The sequence below is a fragment of the Phoxinus phoxinus genome (assembly GCF_949152265.1).
Source record: "Phoxinus phoxinus genome assembly, chromosome: 15".
In the NCBI taxonomy this organism is placed as follows: Eukaryota; Metazoa; Chordata; class Actinopteri; order Cypriniformes; family Leuciscidae; genus Phoxinus; species Phoxinus phoxinus.
The window spans coordinates 28,217,663-28,236,455 of NC_136890.1; the positions used below are offsets into that span (position 1 = coordinate 28,217,663).

At 37.0% G+C, this 18,793-nt stretch overlaps 2 protein-coding genes across 4 annotated transcripts; both read right to left on the reverse strand.

The window, feature by feature from the left end:
• Nucleotides 1–98: 98 nt before the first annotated feature.
• dram2a (DNA-damage regulated autophagy modulator 2a) lies at nucleotides 99–4,497 on the reverse strand. Of its 3 annotated transcripts, XM_079637162.1 has the most exons (8): nucleotides 4,339–4,497; nucleotides 3,998–4,195; nucleotides 3,114–3,181; nucleotides 1,924–2,066; nucleotides 1,669–1,846; nucleotides 1,493–1,575; nucleotides 654–746; nucleotides 99–519 (listed from the first exon to the last, which is right to left on the reverse strand). In XM_079637162.1, exons 2-8 carry the CDS (start codon nucleotides 4,126–4,128, stop codon nucleotides 397–399), a joined length of 819 nt encoding a protein of 272 aa, XP_079493288.1. In that variant the 5' UTR covers nucleotides 4,129–4,195; nucleotides 4,339–4,497; the 3' UTR covers nucleotides 99–396. The 3 variants fall into 3 exon arrangements, with proteins under 3 accessions (XP_079493288.1, XP_079493289.1, XP_079493290.1); XM_079637163.1 differs by having other exon boundaries at nucleotides 3,998–4,482; XM_079637164.1 differs by lacking the exon at nucleotides 1,493–1,575 and having other exon boundaries at nucleotides 1,715–1,846; nucleotides 4,339–4,478.
• Nucleotides 4,498–5,748: 1,251 nt separating this feature from the next.
• cept1a (choline/ethanolamine phosphotransferase 1a) lies at nucleotides 5,749–18,561 on the reverse strand. The gene is made up of 10 exons (XM_079637157.1): nucleotides 18,308–18,561; nucleotides 18,081–18,191; nucleotides 14,441–14,856; nucleotides 12,726–12,873; nucleotides 12,046–12,187; nucleotides 11,494–11,578; nucleotides 11,060–11,191; nucleotides 10,628–10,786; nucleotides 8,256–8,381; nucleotides 5,749–7,563 (listed from the first exon to the last, which is right to left on the reverse strand). The coding sequence occupies exons 3-10, from the start codon at nucleotides 14,789–14,791 to the stop codon at nucleotides 7,426–7,428; spliced, it is 1,281 nt and encodes a 426-aa protein (XP_079493283.1). The 5' UTR covers nucleotides 14,792–14,856; nucleotides 18,081–18,191; nucleotides 18,308–18,561; the 3' UTR covers nucleotides 5,749–7,425.
• Nucleotides 18,562–18,793: the final 232 nt, after the last annotated feature.

Genomic DNA, 18,793 nt, shown 5'->3' on the forward strand with positions numbered 1-18,793 from the left:
TTAAATGTAAACCACAGATTCAGTATATGATATTAAATTGAACAGTTCATCTCCATATAGATCATCACAAATTACTGTAAAAGCACTGAAAGATGTCCAAATTTGCAATGTGTTTATTCTGAAATTAAAAGGAAAAAACACTTTAAAGTGATTATTTTGCATTATTAACATTTGTGATGTAACAATTCTGATAAAACTTGTCAAATATTTATACATGGAAAAAGTCTCCCTTGATATTTTCAAAATATTACATAAAAGCATGGCAAGAAAATGTAACATTACAGAAGCTTCTCCTGAACATAAAAAGTTTCTCTGGGAATGTTCAGATGTGTGAAGTAGACCTCCACTGAATGTCGGCTGTAGTGTTCGATGTCAGACACAAGGTGGCAGAGTGTGTCAAACGGTACCAGCCAGTAGAGGAGAGCGTTCTTCATGATGCACGTGCTCTCGCTCTTCATAGTGAGGATAATCGTAGAGATGGTTACTCTGAAGTATAGGCTGAACCCTCAGAGTGATTTTCTGCTCAAAAACACGGTTTGTTCAAACTTTATGCTGAACTTCGATTATATATAAAATATACAGAATTTGTGTTTAATGTGTTTAAATTGTATGAGAAGATGACTTAAAAAAAGACTTATGAACTGGTATCATACCTGGAAATCATGGATGTATGTGAAGAAAAAGCAGATGAAGGAGAATGCCAGAGACCACTCGGCTGAAGCACTGACCTTGTGTGGTACTAAACCCTAAAATACAGTACAGTTTACATTTAGTTGTACATGTTCTGCAGTTTTATACACTGCAAAAAAATATCGTTTTTAATGGTCTTAACCAGTTTAATCACTGATCAGGAAATGAACAAGAATTGCACAAATGCTGTAGATAAATGAACTTGGCCTTCCCCTTTATCTTGAAATTTGTAAGCGGTGTGGTTAAACTTGCAGACAGCTTTTTACAGGAAGTTGTTCAACAGTGTTGTTCCACCCAATTTTAACAGCTTCAAATAGTTCATGAGTAGCCTAGTTGATAAAATGTCTCCCAGTTCGTTTGAGTTTAACGTGAGCGGCCAGATATTCACTATACGGTTCAACTCTGGCCAGGCCAAAACGTGACCCTGATGTGCTTGTTCTCAAGCCACTTCCTGGTTGTCTTTGCAATTTGGGCAGGAGCGTCTTGTTAAAAAATAACATCTGATCATTCCTCTTTAGACAACCTTTCATTTCTGGGAAGCAAGCCATTCTGCAATATTCTCCTATACTCCAAAGCATTAAATGACTTTTGAAGTAGCTCACCAATACCAGCAGCAGCTAAAAATGCTCCCCTCCCCCTCTTCCTCTATCCTTCACTGTGCTAGAGATGCCTTTGTTATTATATTTCTCACCAGGCTTTCGAAGACACCGCTCTTTCTGGAACATCATCATGCAACTCGTGTTTTATTGTGATGGGGTAGTATATTCGAAATATTAAAAGTAAAGCACATCATCTGTCTTACTCTCTCCCCTGGCTGCCAGTGTAACTTATTAGTGACATCCACACCAGGCAGGTCATCATACAATAGCACAGAGGATATGAAAACTGACAGATTTAGTCAAAGAAGCAGAACGGATATAAGTACTGGCACAACTGGCTAATAATAAACACAGACTATCCTATAGAGGAAAAGGATACGTGTAACTATGCTAATGAGCGTCCACATTCCCACAGCCATACGTGCCCATAGAATTTCTCTGCCATGGAAACGCGGCTGCATGCGGTATGACATGCCGGTCTGAACCAGGATATACAATGTCCCAGGGCCAAAGGTCAACCCCGCCCCAAAAAGGTGGATGGATATCATATCCGTTTTCTGAAAGAATAGAATAAAACATTACACTGACAGTTTCAGAGAAAAAAATATTAAACAATCTGAAGTGTGGGTTTCACCTGGAAGTTGGCCACAACACACATCCCTACAGTGCTGAAGATGCCCATCAGGAGGCCTGTGTAGTTCAGCAGCTGTAAGCCCGACTCAGAGGCCGAAATCAAAGCCTGAACTTGTTTATATCGCACATACATGGTGCCCGACCCTGCAAACACACAAATGGGAGAGCGGGAAATATCCCCCCCCAAAAAAGAAACATAAATCAAACAAACATAATTCTCAAGTTATCTCCCCTTTAAAAGTTACATGTTTTATGTGTGTTGCTTTTTGGCCTGATTTGGTTGCATTATTACAAAAAAAGTTGAGCAAATTTTTTTTTTCATTTACAAAGCATGAATGAATAACTCTGCCTTAATAAATTCGTTAATTTATTAAAACTAAAATAAATTAGTTCATTTTTATCCGACTCCATATAATTGAGCTGTTAATATGTCAAAGATGCTTGAGGCAACGTTTCAAAGTTTTAGGTGGATCATAACCTAAAAGTATTACAATTATCCCTGCTCTCTCTTATACCCTATACTCATTGGACTGTACTGTACTAAAACATAAAATAAAATGCATAAAGTTATATTAAAAGTTATTTATTCCATGGTCTGTCTGAATCCTCGATTCTGATTGGCTGGAAGGTGTGCAATAAAACCGTTTAATGCACAGGTAGTTTAATCACCGTTCACATACACATTCTCAAATGAGAGTTAGTTCTAGTTAGTAGAATATCTTAAGTGGACCATCTAAATAAAGTGTAACAAAATCGCTTTGCTACTGTATCGCTACATTAGATTACTCAGTGACGATGGGGTTTGGGGTTTTAAGTAATTAAACTCACAGCTGCGATGTTAATAGAGAGAGACTGAAAAGACGCAGGTAATTCACACACTAATCTCTCATGATAATGATTTCAAATAAATATAATTCATTCATTCAAATAAATGTAATCTTGCACACTATTTGATCTCTGTCTGATTAAAAGCAGAAAGAATGCTAATCTAACCAGTAACTGACAAAACTAACCATCATTTTTACCCTTCTGGTCACATATTGCACTGCAAACATCAACACTTCAACTAGGAGCACTATTAAAAGTTATTAAAAAAAAAAAAAAAAAAACTTAGAATTGACCTAAACCCCTATGGTAGCAATTTAAAAAGCAAAAATTCAGAACTCTAGTGTAAAAGATGCACGGCGTTACCTAAGAAAGCTGAGATTGACAGCATGAAGCCAAACACACAGCGTTCAGGAACCTCAGTGCCCGTGTCACTACAAGCAAAACGAGAAATGCAAAGTATGACAGATGGAAATAAAAACAGATTTTGAATCCGTCAACTAAATCTGAAAGAAGAAGGTGGTGTTTCTCAGAATCTGTCTGGCCATCAAACTCTTAAAAGTGAATACTATGTAATATAGTGAATACACACAATACTATAAAATGCACGATTTTTCACCCAATACATTCCAGGTGTTCATTCTAGGATTGTAACGATACCAAAATGTACTAATACCAGCCAAATTTTATGTTTTCATACTAATTTTTCTTTAAAAAAATGCTAGGTTGGAAATAAGGACAAACACACTTGGGTTAAAAAAAAAAGTTAAAACATTGTAACCAAGGATTGGGTTTGTCCATATTTTTTTATAGCAACAATTGTAACTGTTTTGTTTTAATAACTTTTTTAAAACATATTTAACAACTTGAAAATAATGCATATTAACATTTTCGTACAGACTTGGTACTGAAGTACAGATACTTGACAACCCTAATTCATTCAGGTTGCTCTCCATAAAATGTTTCTCACTGACCATTTTTAAATCTTAAAGGGATAGTTCAGCCAATAATTACATTTTTGTCAATCATTTTCTGACCCAAACCTGTATGACTTACTTTCTTCTGCTGAACACAAAAGAAGATAATTTGAAGAATGTTGTTCAAAATATCTTCTTTTGTGTTCAGCAGAAGAAAGTAAATGATTACAGAATTTTCTTTTTTGAGTGAACTATCCCTTAAAATGATGCATGACTCCTCATAGACATCTGGGACAAATAAAACTGAAAAGCAGTAATCTTCCAGGATCTTACCTTATGTATGGAAAGAGCAGGTCAGCATGGCCCAACGCGACCGCTGTGGCATACGAGATGAGGAACGTAGCAGATGACCAGGTAACCAGAGCCACCGGTAGAGCACAAAGCCCCCGCTGAAACCACCACATACTGCCCTCACATAGGGCTGGCCAGAGGAAATTCACTTACTGAGGTCACCAACATGAAGAAGAACCACTAACACATGAAACATGGAGCTTAAAGGTCAAATCAACCCAACAGAAAAACAGAGAAAGTTACACACACATTGAGGATGCTCTTATTTCCTCATGCAAACACAGAAATCAGAGGACGGCAGGTCGACAGAGGCTCAGCATTACCAAATGAAGAGGAGATGAACATCATCTGATGAAGCTGAATTAGTTACACAGAAATGATTGTGCACAGACACAGAAACATAGAGAAGAAACATGTTCCGAGTGGGTTAGTGCCTGCAGGAATCTGAAGTCTTGCACTGATCGGGTGTGTTTTTGTGAGATGCTCTCCCTAAAGTCCTGTGACCAAAGTCAGCTGACACTCATTCAGCGTGATTTCACTTTCTGCACTCAGAGAAATGAACACACACACACACACTCACTTTGTCCTCTGCACACGGTCACCTCTGAAGGACAGTGTGTTAACCACACTGGATATATATAGGCTACACTAACGGTCTAACGTACTAAAAATACAGTAAAAAAAGAAGAAGTCATATTGTGAAATGTTACTGTTTGTTGAAGGTGATTATATCAACAGTTTTATAGTATTGTAGAATAAATGCAGGGATTTTATTTTGGATTAAAAAGTCTTCCACTTGGAAAGAGCCACTGACTGTGGTCAGAAAGGCCTCACAAAACACTATAGTCTGGTTAGGGTTTGGGGCAGTAACTGCGCCACAATGCAGATGATTCATTTGTGAAATACTGTATGACTGTAGCTGAAAGATAAACACTGTTCATTTACAAAAACCAGAGTAATACAGTTGGAGTTTAATAAAATACCAAAGTGGTTATGAGATTGAAAATAGACATGCATCATGACTTAATAAAGAGAATATTAACTGGTTATTTAGAATAAAGACCCGTTCACACAAAGAACGACAACTATAAAGAGAGCTATAACGATGACTATATTAGCGTTCACACCAGCAGACGGCATCGTTCTGTTAAACTCGCGCTGCGGATTTGTCGTCTGCCTCTTTAAATGCTCGCGCTCTTAAAGCAGGATGGATTCTGATTGGTTGTTAATGTTTTTAGCGTTCATCATCACTCAGTTGAAAAAAATAAAATATCGTTCTGAAAGTGATTCCAGATTTCACTCGTACCGTTTCTCTGTGCCGTTATTGCTGTAGTTGTGGTGCCAACTCTACTATTCTTTTATATTTAGAACGACTTTTAAAACTATGCCTTCATGGTTACGGTTATCGTCCTTGGCGTGAACGAGCCTTAAATCTGCATTACGCATATTAAAATATCTTGCTATGTTAAAAATACAGTAACTTTACTTGCCGTATCACTACTACAGCCCTCACAGAAGACATACTTCCCACTAGCTGCTTTTATATTTACATGATTTTAATGTTTTACCATTTATTTTTACACTATGATCCTAAAAAAACAAAAACAAAAAATTTGCATTGCACTCCAAGGTACTTTAAAGAATACCACAGTACTACTATGGTACAAAAACCATGGCATGTTTTTGCTAGTATAAAAATTATACTAAAACAAACTGAGGCAGTGATCAAGAAATATGCTAACATAAATATATCAATCTTTATTTCATGACCATTAATCTATTGAAAAGGAAGGTATTTGCTGTAAATCAACAAAACAACAAAATCCTGGCCAAAGTACAAATTAATACAAATATGCAAATGCAGTTGCGGAGACAGACATAATTTTCTTCAACTATGTGTCTTGCAACTTTGGTTGACTTCAGCGCGGCCCCGGTGAACGGATGATGCTTAAAAAAAAGGGAGAAGCACAAATACACAGGAACCCACTGACATAAGATTCACAACAGGATTAAAACATTTCCAATCAAAGACTCGCACCGATAGACTAAAATAACATGTACAAGAAACTGCTCAGAGGTAGATGCAAAACAATAACGCGTTTTGAGAAATTTACATTGAGCTTGGCCACTCTGTTCATATTCTACCCTGGGAAGCACCCGATACAGAACTGCAGGGTTTATGTCCAATGTTTTGCAAAATAAAGGTCTCAAAAATGTAGTTTCCTCTGAAACAAATTGGCATGAAGGTAAAAAAAAAAGCTATAAGAACTCAATGAAACAAGCAGGAATATGAAATAGCATCTTTGTCGAGTTTGATGTTGTGAACATAATTTACTTATAAACAAAATACGATTTACACGAGAGGCTAAAAAAATTATCAAAAATCGCTGAGTCCAACTTTTACTGTGCATAGGAGTATAACGACAGTGACAAATAAAAAGGCACAAAAATAATTTAGCACAGGTTATCACATTAACTAAAGTATTTAGACCACAAACACGATGTTTAGGTTTTAATAATCTATTATTAAAGGTTCACATATGTACAGTGTAACTCATAACCATTCGTCTTTCTTGGCCCCAGTTATTATTAGGAAAATATGGCACTATCAAAATACTGTTTCTAATACAGTTTTTATTATTTAGTGACATGGGCATACCCAAGTAATAATAATAATTCCCTCCAAAACACAACAAACAAAGAAACATATGCATAGAAAGAAAAACTGTATCGATACATACTGTATAAATTAACCGAATGACACCAGAGAGGCTGAAAAAGCATTATGTGAAAGTCTTGATGTTTCTGCAATATTGATGGAAACACCTGTGGCTTGTTTTTCATGTCAATGTTATCTCTTACCTCTCTGAAAGCGCTCTGCTCCTCTCAGACAACAGCACAGCTTTGTATTGGCAACAGTCATGTGTACTGGTGTGTAAGTTTGTATCGGTTCAAATTTCATTTAGAAGTGAATGGCCGCAAAGTTCACAACGAAATACCTATGGCAATCTGTAATTATTACATAATTACATTCAGATGTATCGTTGGTCGTAAACGGAATAAATTATACACTGCTGGCCAAAAAAAACAAAACAAACATTAAAACTGAAAAATATAACAACTTTGGACATTCATAGTTGTGGCCTCTGTGGCAGATCTTCTATTCTTCGACTTACAAACAAACTATGGCAAAACAAAACTGGTCATCTAACATTGCAATACTGACAACTGAAAGGTGTTATAACCGCTGGATGCCTATTCTTTTTAACATTCCCTTTCAGCCTTCAAATATCCCCTCTTCATTACGAGAACAAAGTTTGTAACTGCAGCCATTCGGGCTCGGTCTCTGTGAGCTGTGTTTTACATTCACTGAAGTGCGTGACCTACTGGAGGTGTTTGAGGAGCAGGGGTTAGTGGTGATTTTTGCTGTCTGCCTGAACTCTGGATGGAGACGGAGGCTGGATGCTGAAGACACGGATGTTTAAGTGTGTGGCGATCTGGTTACAGACACTTACGCAGTACCGCACCAGATCAAACGCTGACAGCACCTACCAACAGAAAGGAAAACGTTCAAGCGTGGCAAATGCATTTTTGATACTGCAAGATGAAAAATGGTAATTTTTAAGAGGTATGCTTTTTTGAGGTTAAATAAAGGTGAAGATCATGAGCTTCCTAAAGTTAAAGAGCCATGATCTACCAGGCTCAGCTACAACTAGTGTTTGAGGGCGGGTCAAAGTAGACATTGTGTGCGGGCAGCCAATGAAAACCATGGGCTGGCATTATGCAAGTGTATTACATTGTTACATACACACGTTTCAGGCAGATCAGAATCAGTTCTTCTGGATACAAAAACCCAATTTGTCATGCACTTTGCATCTTTGTAGACCCTTTACATTCAGCTATATTAAACACTATATGAAAGGTTATATCTGAAAAAGCATAATATATTTAATATTTAAACTCAAATCAATATTTTGTGTATAGTTATTTAATTATGTAATCCAGGAGACATTTTATTAATTATTAATTTAGTGTCAATTTTAATTTCATGGTTTTTTTTATGTGATTTTAGTTGGTCTCTGAATGACCCTTTTTTCAACTTAGTTTCAATAACCAGTCTCAGTGGACCGTGGAAGGAGCTTTGCGATGTGAAAATTGAAGTATGTCTGCATACTACACTGAGCTCTTTATTTCAAAAGAGCGAGGAGAATCAATGTTTTCAGACAGATCCTGAACGTACCAGAGCGACCCACAGAAGACAGTACTCATTAATGAAACTGTTGAAGTACTGATTCAGAAACAGCAGCGCTGGTCCGGTGAAGGCCAGGTCATTACGCGGCATTTCACTTTTTGTCATATGAGCAACCTGGAAAACAAAGCAGACGTGATTTTAGTGACATTTAGATAAACTGATACTAATGCAGCCCGAGTCTGACAGATATTTAAAAGATATGAACTACAGACAACAGTGTCAATTATTTATGCTAAAATGTGCAGAAAATCTTACTAACAGCAATTTTATGCTTGCGTGCAGCTCAAGGCATAATTCTACCAGTTATAAAAAGCAAGCTGAGACCAAAAGTTCAGGTAGAGGCAGGGCTTGACTTTTTTTTTGCTCACCAGCCAGTGTGGCTAATGGTTTTGCAAAGTTACTAGCCACAATTTTAACATCGATACCATGGGAAAAAATGGCCATATAGATATTTTTTATATTATCTAATAATTTGGCAGCAGGGATATTAGGCTGCTGTCAGTTTAAGATCTGACGCACGGATCCATTTTACTGTAACGCATGCGTTTTCTTTCTCAACTGTTTACGTTCACTTAAATACATAAATGACTGTGTTTACGTGAATACTTGCCAAGACCGGCATTTTTACATTATTTTACATTATGTCACTGTGTGTATTTGACTGTTTAAAGTAACACCAAGTAACATTTCCTCTGCGGTCACCCTACTGGTTGGAAGCTGAATTGTCCATTAGCGCTCTGCCTTCATGTACAGATTTTTTGAGGTGATGGTAAACATGCTTTGTGGTATTGTTTTTCCTTCACATGTAAAGAAAAAAAGAATTAACTGTTGTGTCAAATGCCTATGATGTAAGCACGGATTGTTATAAGGACTTTTTCTTTGTTTTTTATAATTTTTTGCCACCGGATAACTTTCAAAAAGGAGAATGGGAAGTGACGTGGAGGAGGGTACTCTGGAGTGCAATCGGGGAAGCGGTCTGAGTTTAGCGGGCTCTGTGTAAAGGTGGCCTGAGGAATTCAACTGACTTTTTGTGGACTACTACAGCATCCCGGCGGCTAAACAGACTGTGGCGAGGTTGCGTGAGTTCATGGAGGAAATGTGTTGACTGCGGCGTCTCGCCACACTTCGCCCAGTATCTTTTTGTTTTGTTTTGTTTTGTTTTTCCCTTCTCTGCGCGGAGGACATCTAGTTCAGTCCGGACAATTTATGTTTGATTGACTGAGTATTTGATCTGCTGGGACATTGGGTTTCTGGGGTTTAAATGTGCGTGGAATTGAGTTGCAATGTTTGTTTGATGTATATCGGAGCGCGGCCGCGCCTCCAGCGCTGAATAACTCTGTGTTGCCCGACGTGTATAAACCTTATATATCTGTCAATACACGTTGTTGAACCTGAGTATTGTGAACTTTTCGTTAATGTACAATTATTTTAAGTTTATACATATATGATTGCTTGTTTATTTTGTTGATTTAAGGGGTTTCTTAACCAAAAGTAAGCTGGTTGCTGTCTGTAATCACCCCAGGTATCAGATCCACCCGTTACCTTATATTTTGCGTGATGTACTTTTCCCTTACTCTTTTAGTGTAAGGTAAATTGTTACAGTATGATGCATGATTTACGCTTACAATAGCGTCCGAATTTGAGGAAGTGGTGGGGGGAGTGACGTATGCCGTAAAGCACTCAAATTTTGTAGTTCTTTTTGTGCACGGGTTCCGACCCGAAACCCGAAGTTACATAGTGCCAGTAAAAGCGATACAGACCACGTCAGGCTATGGCAGACGTGTCATTTAACTTATTTTAAGTCGATGTACCATCACAAGGGTCTTGGAAATATATTATGAAGGTTGAAAAGATACTTAGTGTTACTTTAAACGCATTACGCAACGAAAAAATAAATAAATTCAGTAGCTACTGTGATGTGCACGCACTTTCCAGCGCAATCCCATGCCGAAATTCAAGCCTTGTAACACAAACAATATTCATCTGGAGCAAATTAAATGAGTGACTATAAGTGGCAGGTTTGTGTGTCATCTGAGAGACGAGAGAGCGAGAAAGCGCATCTGGCATTGTGTATCTATTCTGCGAAAAATTAGTATTGGAAGCGTTTCAGATATTTCAGTAAAAATATTTTGCCTTTTTAAAAGACTACAATTAAAACATTTCTATATTATATATAGAATTCAATTGGCCAAAGTGGCTATTTGGAGTGACACCCCACTGCTGAAATAAACCAGCATTTGACGGGTGTTAATGTCGAGCCCTGGGTAGAGGTATATCAATATTCATGTGTTAGGAGCAATTTATTATAGTACTCATTTAGTGAAGTTGAGAAATACAGTATACTGATGCCATAAACTTACCACCAGTCTGTTGGTGATTTTGGCCGAGACAAACCCAAATGCTAAGATGTATAGACAGGGATGTCTCTCAAAGAGCTGCACCGATGACTTCTTGTAGATCATTAGAGCAAGTGTGATGACCACTCCTATATGGAAGGATGGAGACAAAACGCTTGTTCCCTAATAAAAAAAAGATAAAAGGTGTGCCACTAATTTAGACTTCATATAGTAACAAGCTTTTTTATTTTATTTAGTGAAACTCATGTATTTATAATAAACAATGCAAATGCCTGACACATACTATTTAAATGTTTTATCAAATGTTCATTCAATAAAAAAAAGGTTACTTGTAGAATTAAACAGAATTAAAATTAAATGAAATAACAGAAAATTATTAAAAAGACATTGTTATTTTTATTTTCATCTTTTTCACACACTTTAGCTTTAACTTACCGCAATAGTTGATCCATTTTTGCCCATTCCACCTGTGAAAATAACCCGGAAGTAGTTTGTGCAGGAGAAAATGGCACCCAGAAGAGTGAAAAGGGCTGGTATTATTTTAGCCTGGATATTCATCACAGGGATCTGAAAGATTAAAAACAAATCTCTGATGTCCTGTTCCATTATATATAGCAGCATATACTTCAGCATGTGCTAATAAACAGAATGATATCATCCGCTTGTGTGGACACTAATATAGCTATCGTTCTTGGTGTGACCGGGCCATAAATATTTATAATGTAAGCCGGGATTCTGCATTTCCCTCAACACATGCAGCATGCTAGAGATTTCCTGATCATGATTTATAGATTAAGCACATTTGTCCTTGAGCATATGCTTTAATCAACTGACTAAAATGTGAAAGAATTAAGAATGATTTAAATTACCACAGATTGCCAAAAAGCTGTTCCTCCAATGGCAGCCAGTAAGTACATGATTATAATGAAGATTTGTACTTCAGTCACATCAATTCTGCACAAGCAGAGAGCAAAGACAGATTAAAAGAAGAAATAAAGTTAGTTATGTATTAATCTCATTCTTTCTATCTGTAGTGCTTTATCAACAGTACAACAGCAGCCGGTTTCCCATGAGTAGACCAGACCGTTCAAATATAATATTTGGGTAACACTTTAGATTAGGGAACACATATTCACTATTAACTAGGAGTTTTCCCCTCAATACTGAAAACTGCTTATTGATAGTAAATTGCTGTAGTGGTTATGTTTAGGTATGGGGTTGGATTAAGGGATGTAGAACATGGTCATGCAGAATAAGGCATTATTATGTGCTTTACAAGTACAAATAAACAGCCAGTATGCTAGTAAAATGCATGCTTATAAGCAACAGTGAATACTAGTGTTCCCTAATCTAAATCTTTGTGTACTGAAAGTGAAGTACAGGAGCCATGAATTATGATCAAAAGGCGAGTTTTCACTCACATGCCAAAGCGCAGTGTTCCAGAAACATACGTCTGCCAGTGGGCACAATAAAACATGAACATGCCCACAAAACAACAGAAAAACATCCAGTCAGGGTGAGTACCCATCTGAACTGCTATACATGTGCCCAGGATCACAAACACTGCATCAGAGAAAGACAGGAAACAACAATACAGGCTTTAGTAAGACATTTGCATTTACATATGGCCATCTATTTAGGGATGCACAGAAATCTTGCCAAAAAATATGACCAAAAACGTACTTTAACATTGTATAAGAGATGGAAAACAAAGCAGTGTACATCAGATCCATGCAACCGTTGCCTAACATACTCCGTTTCTGCTTAAATTAATACATAATTTTAGCTAACCCCATGATTTGTATTATCTTAAAACTGCACCTTTCTGTCATATGGACATTACATTGAAACAGTCACCTCTGATAACAGATTACTCTTATTTGTAATGTAGAAACATGCATTTTCTGTAAAGCTGTTTGAAACGATATGTAATGTGATATGTGAAAAGTGCTATTCAAATAAATGTGAATTTAACTGGATATAATAGAAATGTCTGATGAATTAAAAAAATAAAATAATAGTCTAGATGTTATTTTAGTAATGCCAAGAAATATATTATAATAGTAACCGACTGCATTTGCATACACAAACGTGAGCCCACCTGTAGAAAGGGAGTCACAGCCGTGGTCAAACAGCTCGCCGAGTGGCGTGCTGCTATTGGTCCGTCGTGCCTGCTTCCCATCTATGGCATCCAGTGATTGGTAGATGAACAGACCCAAAGCACAGGCTAAGTATGCCCACGTTGGTGCCTGAAAAAGACAGACAAATTTAAATAAAACGGGCTTAAATTTCAGTCGACTTGGATGCTTTTCACAGATTTTGTGAGCCACCAACATTCAACTTCATACTAACAGCCACAAAGGTGGACATTAAGTTGTTCTTTTATTCCTAATAAATACTAATGGTACATGGAGAGAGAGAGTGTCGTATTACAGACTTTAGCAACGTGGTTGTTTTCCATAGCAGCAGGACTCATAAGACCGTTATATCTGATAAACAGAGACTGTTCCAGCCGACAGAACAAGCTGTCTGACAATACACAGTATCTTATCACGCTGTTTAAACAGACCACAGCAATTATCTCCTCAGTAGAGCTCGGAATATAATAAATTATGGCCTTCATAGACTACATGTAAGGCAGGGTAAGATGTAAACCCAAGACTTTATTGCAATAGTATTCAATCATATTCATAATTACATTAATATATATATATATATATATATATATATATATATATTAGATATTAAGAAAAGGAACTGATATTAAAAGACCACATCCTACAAGTGACTATTTCAATAGCTATTAAATATTCATAAATGGAATTAAACTGATTTGAAAATTTACAGAAAGGTCATGTCCTAATTGTGACCCCTAAAACAATTTAAAATGTATAATGAAACTAAAACTTACATAAAAGGACAAAAAAGAGAGACAGTGTTCTAAAGGTGACCACTGTAACAGAAGTTAAACGTTCATAATTAAATAAAACTGATTATAAATCATCAAAAAGGTCATGTCCTAATGCTAACCACTGTAATAGCCAGCCACTAAATCATAGTTAGATTAAAATCGATCTAAACTAACTAAAAAGAGCATATTCTTATTGTGACTACAATAATAGCTTCTCAATATTCATAAGTGGACTGAACTGATATTAAAATCAACAAAAAGACAATGTCCTGATGATGACCACTGCAATAACTATTTAATATTCATAATTATTAGACTAAAAACTATATTACAAAAAAACATTTCCTAATGCAATAGCGGGTTGTTAAATATTCATAAACATAAAACCGGTTGAAAATCAATTGAAAAAGTCCACATTCTTAAGCGGACTACTATAAAAGCTACTAAATATTCATAAGTCGACTGAACAACAACAAATGGTGACCACAGCAACAGCTACTAAATATTCATAATTAAATTAAAATCAATTTTAAAATAAACAAAAAGACAATGCCCTGATAATGACCACTTCAATCAGTACTAAATATTTAGAATTAGACTAAAACTGATATTAAAACTAACAAAAAAGACCAAAAGCTACTGGTGGTGACTACTGTAACACCACTTAAATATTCATAACTGATATTAAAATCAACAAAAATTACAAAGACCTAATGGTGACCATGGCAAATGCTGCTAAATATTGATCATTAGACTAAAACTCATATTAAAATAATTAAAATAACTGCTAAAATTTTATATACCACTGTTAGTAGATGAAAATAAAATTAATTAGGAGGTGATCCATTTAAACTAATAATGCAATATACTGAAACACTGATAATTTAAGTAAAGCATGATCATACCTGTTCGGTGGCAGTAGGGCAGTAGTATACCAGTATCAGAGTGGTGATAATATTGGTAGCAAGTCCCACTATAGTGATGAGGTTCGGAGCCATCCAGAGAGGCACTTTGCTCACCAGCCAGCACCAGTATCCCTGCATGAAGGACTCCATGAGGGACCGTCCCGAACTGCTGTACTGATGATCCTCCAGCCGTTTCAGCTGCTGCCGGGACAGTCGGGATACGGGAAGCTCCATGAGCTTGGTCAGGAGACCGGAGCACTCTTCTCCACCTGCCACGGTCAGGTCCCGGGCCACAGAGGAACTGGTTTCAGAATCGGGCTGAGCCCGGACAGGTCTCTTGTGTGAGCTCATGCTTCTCTGAGGATCTGTGTGGATGTGGTGAGTGCCTAATCCACAATGAGTTTATGGGATTAGATCTGAGGGAACACAACCATTAGCATGCAGATATTAATATGGAACAACTGACACCACTGGAAAACAGGAATTGATATTTAACTAAATGTTTTTGTGGGGTGGAGTAATAGTTAACTGCTTTTTAGTAAATGATTTCCATACAAAGATCAAGTTGCACTAAGTTCTGAAAAAAAAATCTATAGTTAAATGTATTACTCATGGACAACAGAGAATATCCATTTGGACAAAAACAATCTGCATGAACCATTTCAGTCTGGCTTTTGTCCTCTACACGGTACAGAGACTTCTCTGTACTCGGATCTCATCTAACTGCTATCGGTATTACTGGAACTGTCCTTTAGTGGCTAAGCTCATATCTCTCAGACATGCAACAATTTATTAGCATTAATAAACACAAATCGTGTTCTGTCACTGTTTCCCGTGGAGTGCCTCAAGGATCTGTTCTTGGCCCTCTTCTATTTTTAATTGACATGCTTCCTCTGGGTCAGATCATCTGGCGTCATGGTCTTAAGTTCCAGTTATGCTGATGATACACAAATCTATCTTACTGCTCAGCTTAATTCTGTTTTTCCTCCCCCCTTCAATTACATCTTGGATATATGATCTCAAAATATAATGGCTCAAAACTTCTTAAAACTGAATACTGAAAAAAACAAAAACAGAAATCCTGTTAGTAGGCCCTAAATCCCTTGTCTCCTCCCAACATGACTTCTCAATTCATATTGATTGACGGTGTTATAGTTTATCCTTCACCTACTAGCAGCAATATTGGGGTACTACTTGATTCTAAATTATGCTTTGAACTCCATATCAATCAGCTTGTTAAGTCTTGTTTTTTTCCGTCTTAATAATATTGCCCGTATACGACCTTCGTTAAACCTCAAAGATGCTGAAACTGTGGCCTACCCACTAAAGCCCTTGATTGTTTGCAACTAATTCAAAACTCAGCAGCTTGTGTCCTTACATTTAACAAAAAAAATCAGCTCACATCACTCTTTCTACAGCAATTGCATTGGCTTGGTTGGCTCCCTGTTATCTTTCGCTTTCAGTTTAAAATACTTGTCCTAGTTTTCAAGGCTTGTGATGGTTTAGCACCTTCTTAACTTTCAGAATGAATACACCCTCATGTCCCTGCCCGTACTCTGAGATCGAGTTCTGAGAACTTGCTTGCAGTACCTAAGTTCAAAATATCTACTGTCAGTGGTAGGGCATTCAACACTTCAGCTCCTAAACAAACTCTCACACAACACCTCAGTGCTGCCTCCTCACTCCAGACCCTTAAAACTGATCTCAAAAATGTATTTATTTTACATTATGTTTTGTTTACTGATTCTGATTGTCTACTCAATTTCAATGCTTACTTTGTTTATATATATATATGCAGTCATGTGAAAAAGAAAGTACACCCTTTTGAATTATTTAGTGCTGCGTATCAAAGGACAATATAAGAACATCTAGTCTGTAGCAGGTCTTAACATTTGGTAAATATAACCTCAGATGAACAACAACACATGACATATTACACGGTGTCATTATTTATTTAACAAAATTCAACAGCTTGTAGAACCACCTTTAGTAGCAATAACTTGAGGTAATCGTTTTCTGTAGGACTTTATCAGTCTCTCAGATCATTGTGGATGAATTTTGGCACACTCTTCTTCACAATGTTGCTTCGGTTCATTGGGGTTTGCTGGCATTGGTTTATACACAGTTCTCTCGAGGTTGCCGCCACAGCTTTAAATCTGGTTGAGGTCTGGACTTTGACTGGGCCATTGCAACATCTTGATTCTTTTCTTTTTCAGCTATTGTGTTGTAGATTTGCTGGTGTTTGGGATCATTGTCCTGTTGCATGACCCAATTTCAGGAAAGCTTTAGCTGTCGGACAGATGTCCTCACAATTGATTCTAGAATACTTTGGTATGGTCGACTCACTCAATGACTGCAAGGTGCCCAGCAGGTCCTATGGCTGCAAAACTATCTCAAATCATCCCCCCTCCACTACAGTGCTTGACAGTTGGTATGAGGGGTTTGTGCTGATATGCTGGGTTTAGTTTTCGCCAAATATGGCGCTGTGCATTTTGGCCAAACATCTCCACTTTGGTCTCGTCTGTCCAAAGGACATTGGGGGCTTTCTCCTGGCAACCCTTTCAAACATGCCAAACAAAACACGTCCAGTCTTTTTCTAATTGTACTGTCATGAACTTTAACATTTAACATGTTAAGTGAGGCCTGTAGAGTTTGAGATATAGCTCTTGGGTGTTTTGTGATTTCTCTGAGCATTGCACGGTCTGACCTTGGGGTGAATTTGCTGGGAAGTCCACTCCTGGGAAGATTGGCAACTGTGTTGAATGTTTTCCACTTGTGAATAATCCTCACTGTAGAATGATGGACTTCAAATGGTTTAGAAATGGCCTTATAACCCTTCCCAAATTGATGGGCATCAACAATAGCTTCTCTAAGATCATTGCTGTTGTCTTTCCTCCTTGGGATTGTGTTAACACACACCTGAATGCACCAGACCAGCAAACTGCCAAAAACTACTGCTTGTATATAGTTGGTCACACTTGCTGGTGATAAGTTAATCAAAGGCATTTGATTAGCAATGCCAGACTGGACCTTACCCTCTTAATTCCTATGGAAGTGTATACTTAGTTTTTCAAACATGGCATCTCCATTTTGGCCTAGTTTTTGTTAAATAAATAATGACACAGTGTAATATGTCATGTGTTGATGTTCATCTGAGGTTGTACTTAACAAATTTTAAGACCTGCCAAGGACCAGATGATTTTTGTTATGTCGTCCTGATTTGAAAACCATATAATTCAAAAGGGTGTACTTTCTTTTACTCATGACTGTATATGTGTGTGTATATACAACTCCGATTTCATTATAGCTGATGTTCTACCATACTTTTATACTTTAATTAAGGCCTCTTAAAATATTAAGCTAAAAAAAATATTTTTTTTTGTAATTTAAATATAATCTTCACAGTCCCTATCAAATTTTACATACATTTTTATTTCAGGCAATATTCTAAATGATACAAATAATTTAGAGTCAGTGTGATACTGACAACACTCAACAATACAGTGTGACACTCAACAACAATACACCTGATACTAAAGAAAAAGGGCAGGACAGACAGATAAGAGAAATGATTCATAGGGATCTAATAAAACCAAACCCTTGCAATGTGGCATTGATCTGTCTTGTATGTAGTACTCACCAGTTAACTGTATTTATGAGATATGTAACAGCCCATTAAAATCCTTCTACTGGATGTCTGATGACGTCTGCTTGATAACAGTGTGAGTGACGTCGTCAACTTGATGGCGATCTGTCAAACGTGTCAGACAACATTAGAAATGTGATATACGTTTATAATTGTAATTACATTAGACACATTTTTAGAGGCAGCGTGATAAATAAAGTTGTGAACAAGAACAACAGTACCTTTGTTTACGTGGTGAAGATGTCTTCTCTCCTCGCAGCATTACCTTGGAGATGCCCGTGTGATGCAAAAAGTTGAATTCTTAAATAAATGATAAATAACTTAGATGAGGAAATGCCTAGACGAACAACCGTTCACATGAAGGGGGGAAGGCTTTGGTGAAGGATCGTTATCCGACGGCAGCGCAAACGGCGTGGATGAGATGCAGAGGCGTGAAAAACGCTTCAATAAAGAAACGACAACACCTTCCGGAAGTAGGCATTTCAAAATAAGAGAAAAATATAAAATATAATTTAAATTACACTAATCAGATCTGTTCATTTTTAAATTTCATTATTTAAATGTGGAATAAAAAATTAATAGCCATTAATTCGTACAGAAATAAAAAGTGTTAGTTAGGTTTCTTATAGTTGTCAGCAATGCACACAAAACATATTGCTTGAAATGAAAGGGTAATAGAAATGTGACGGTGCGTATACAGTTTGGTC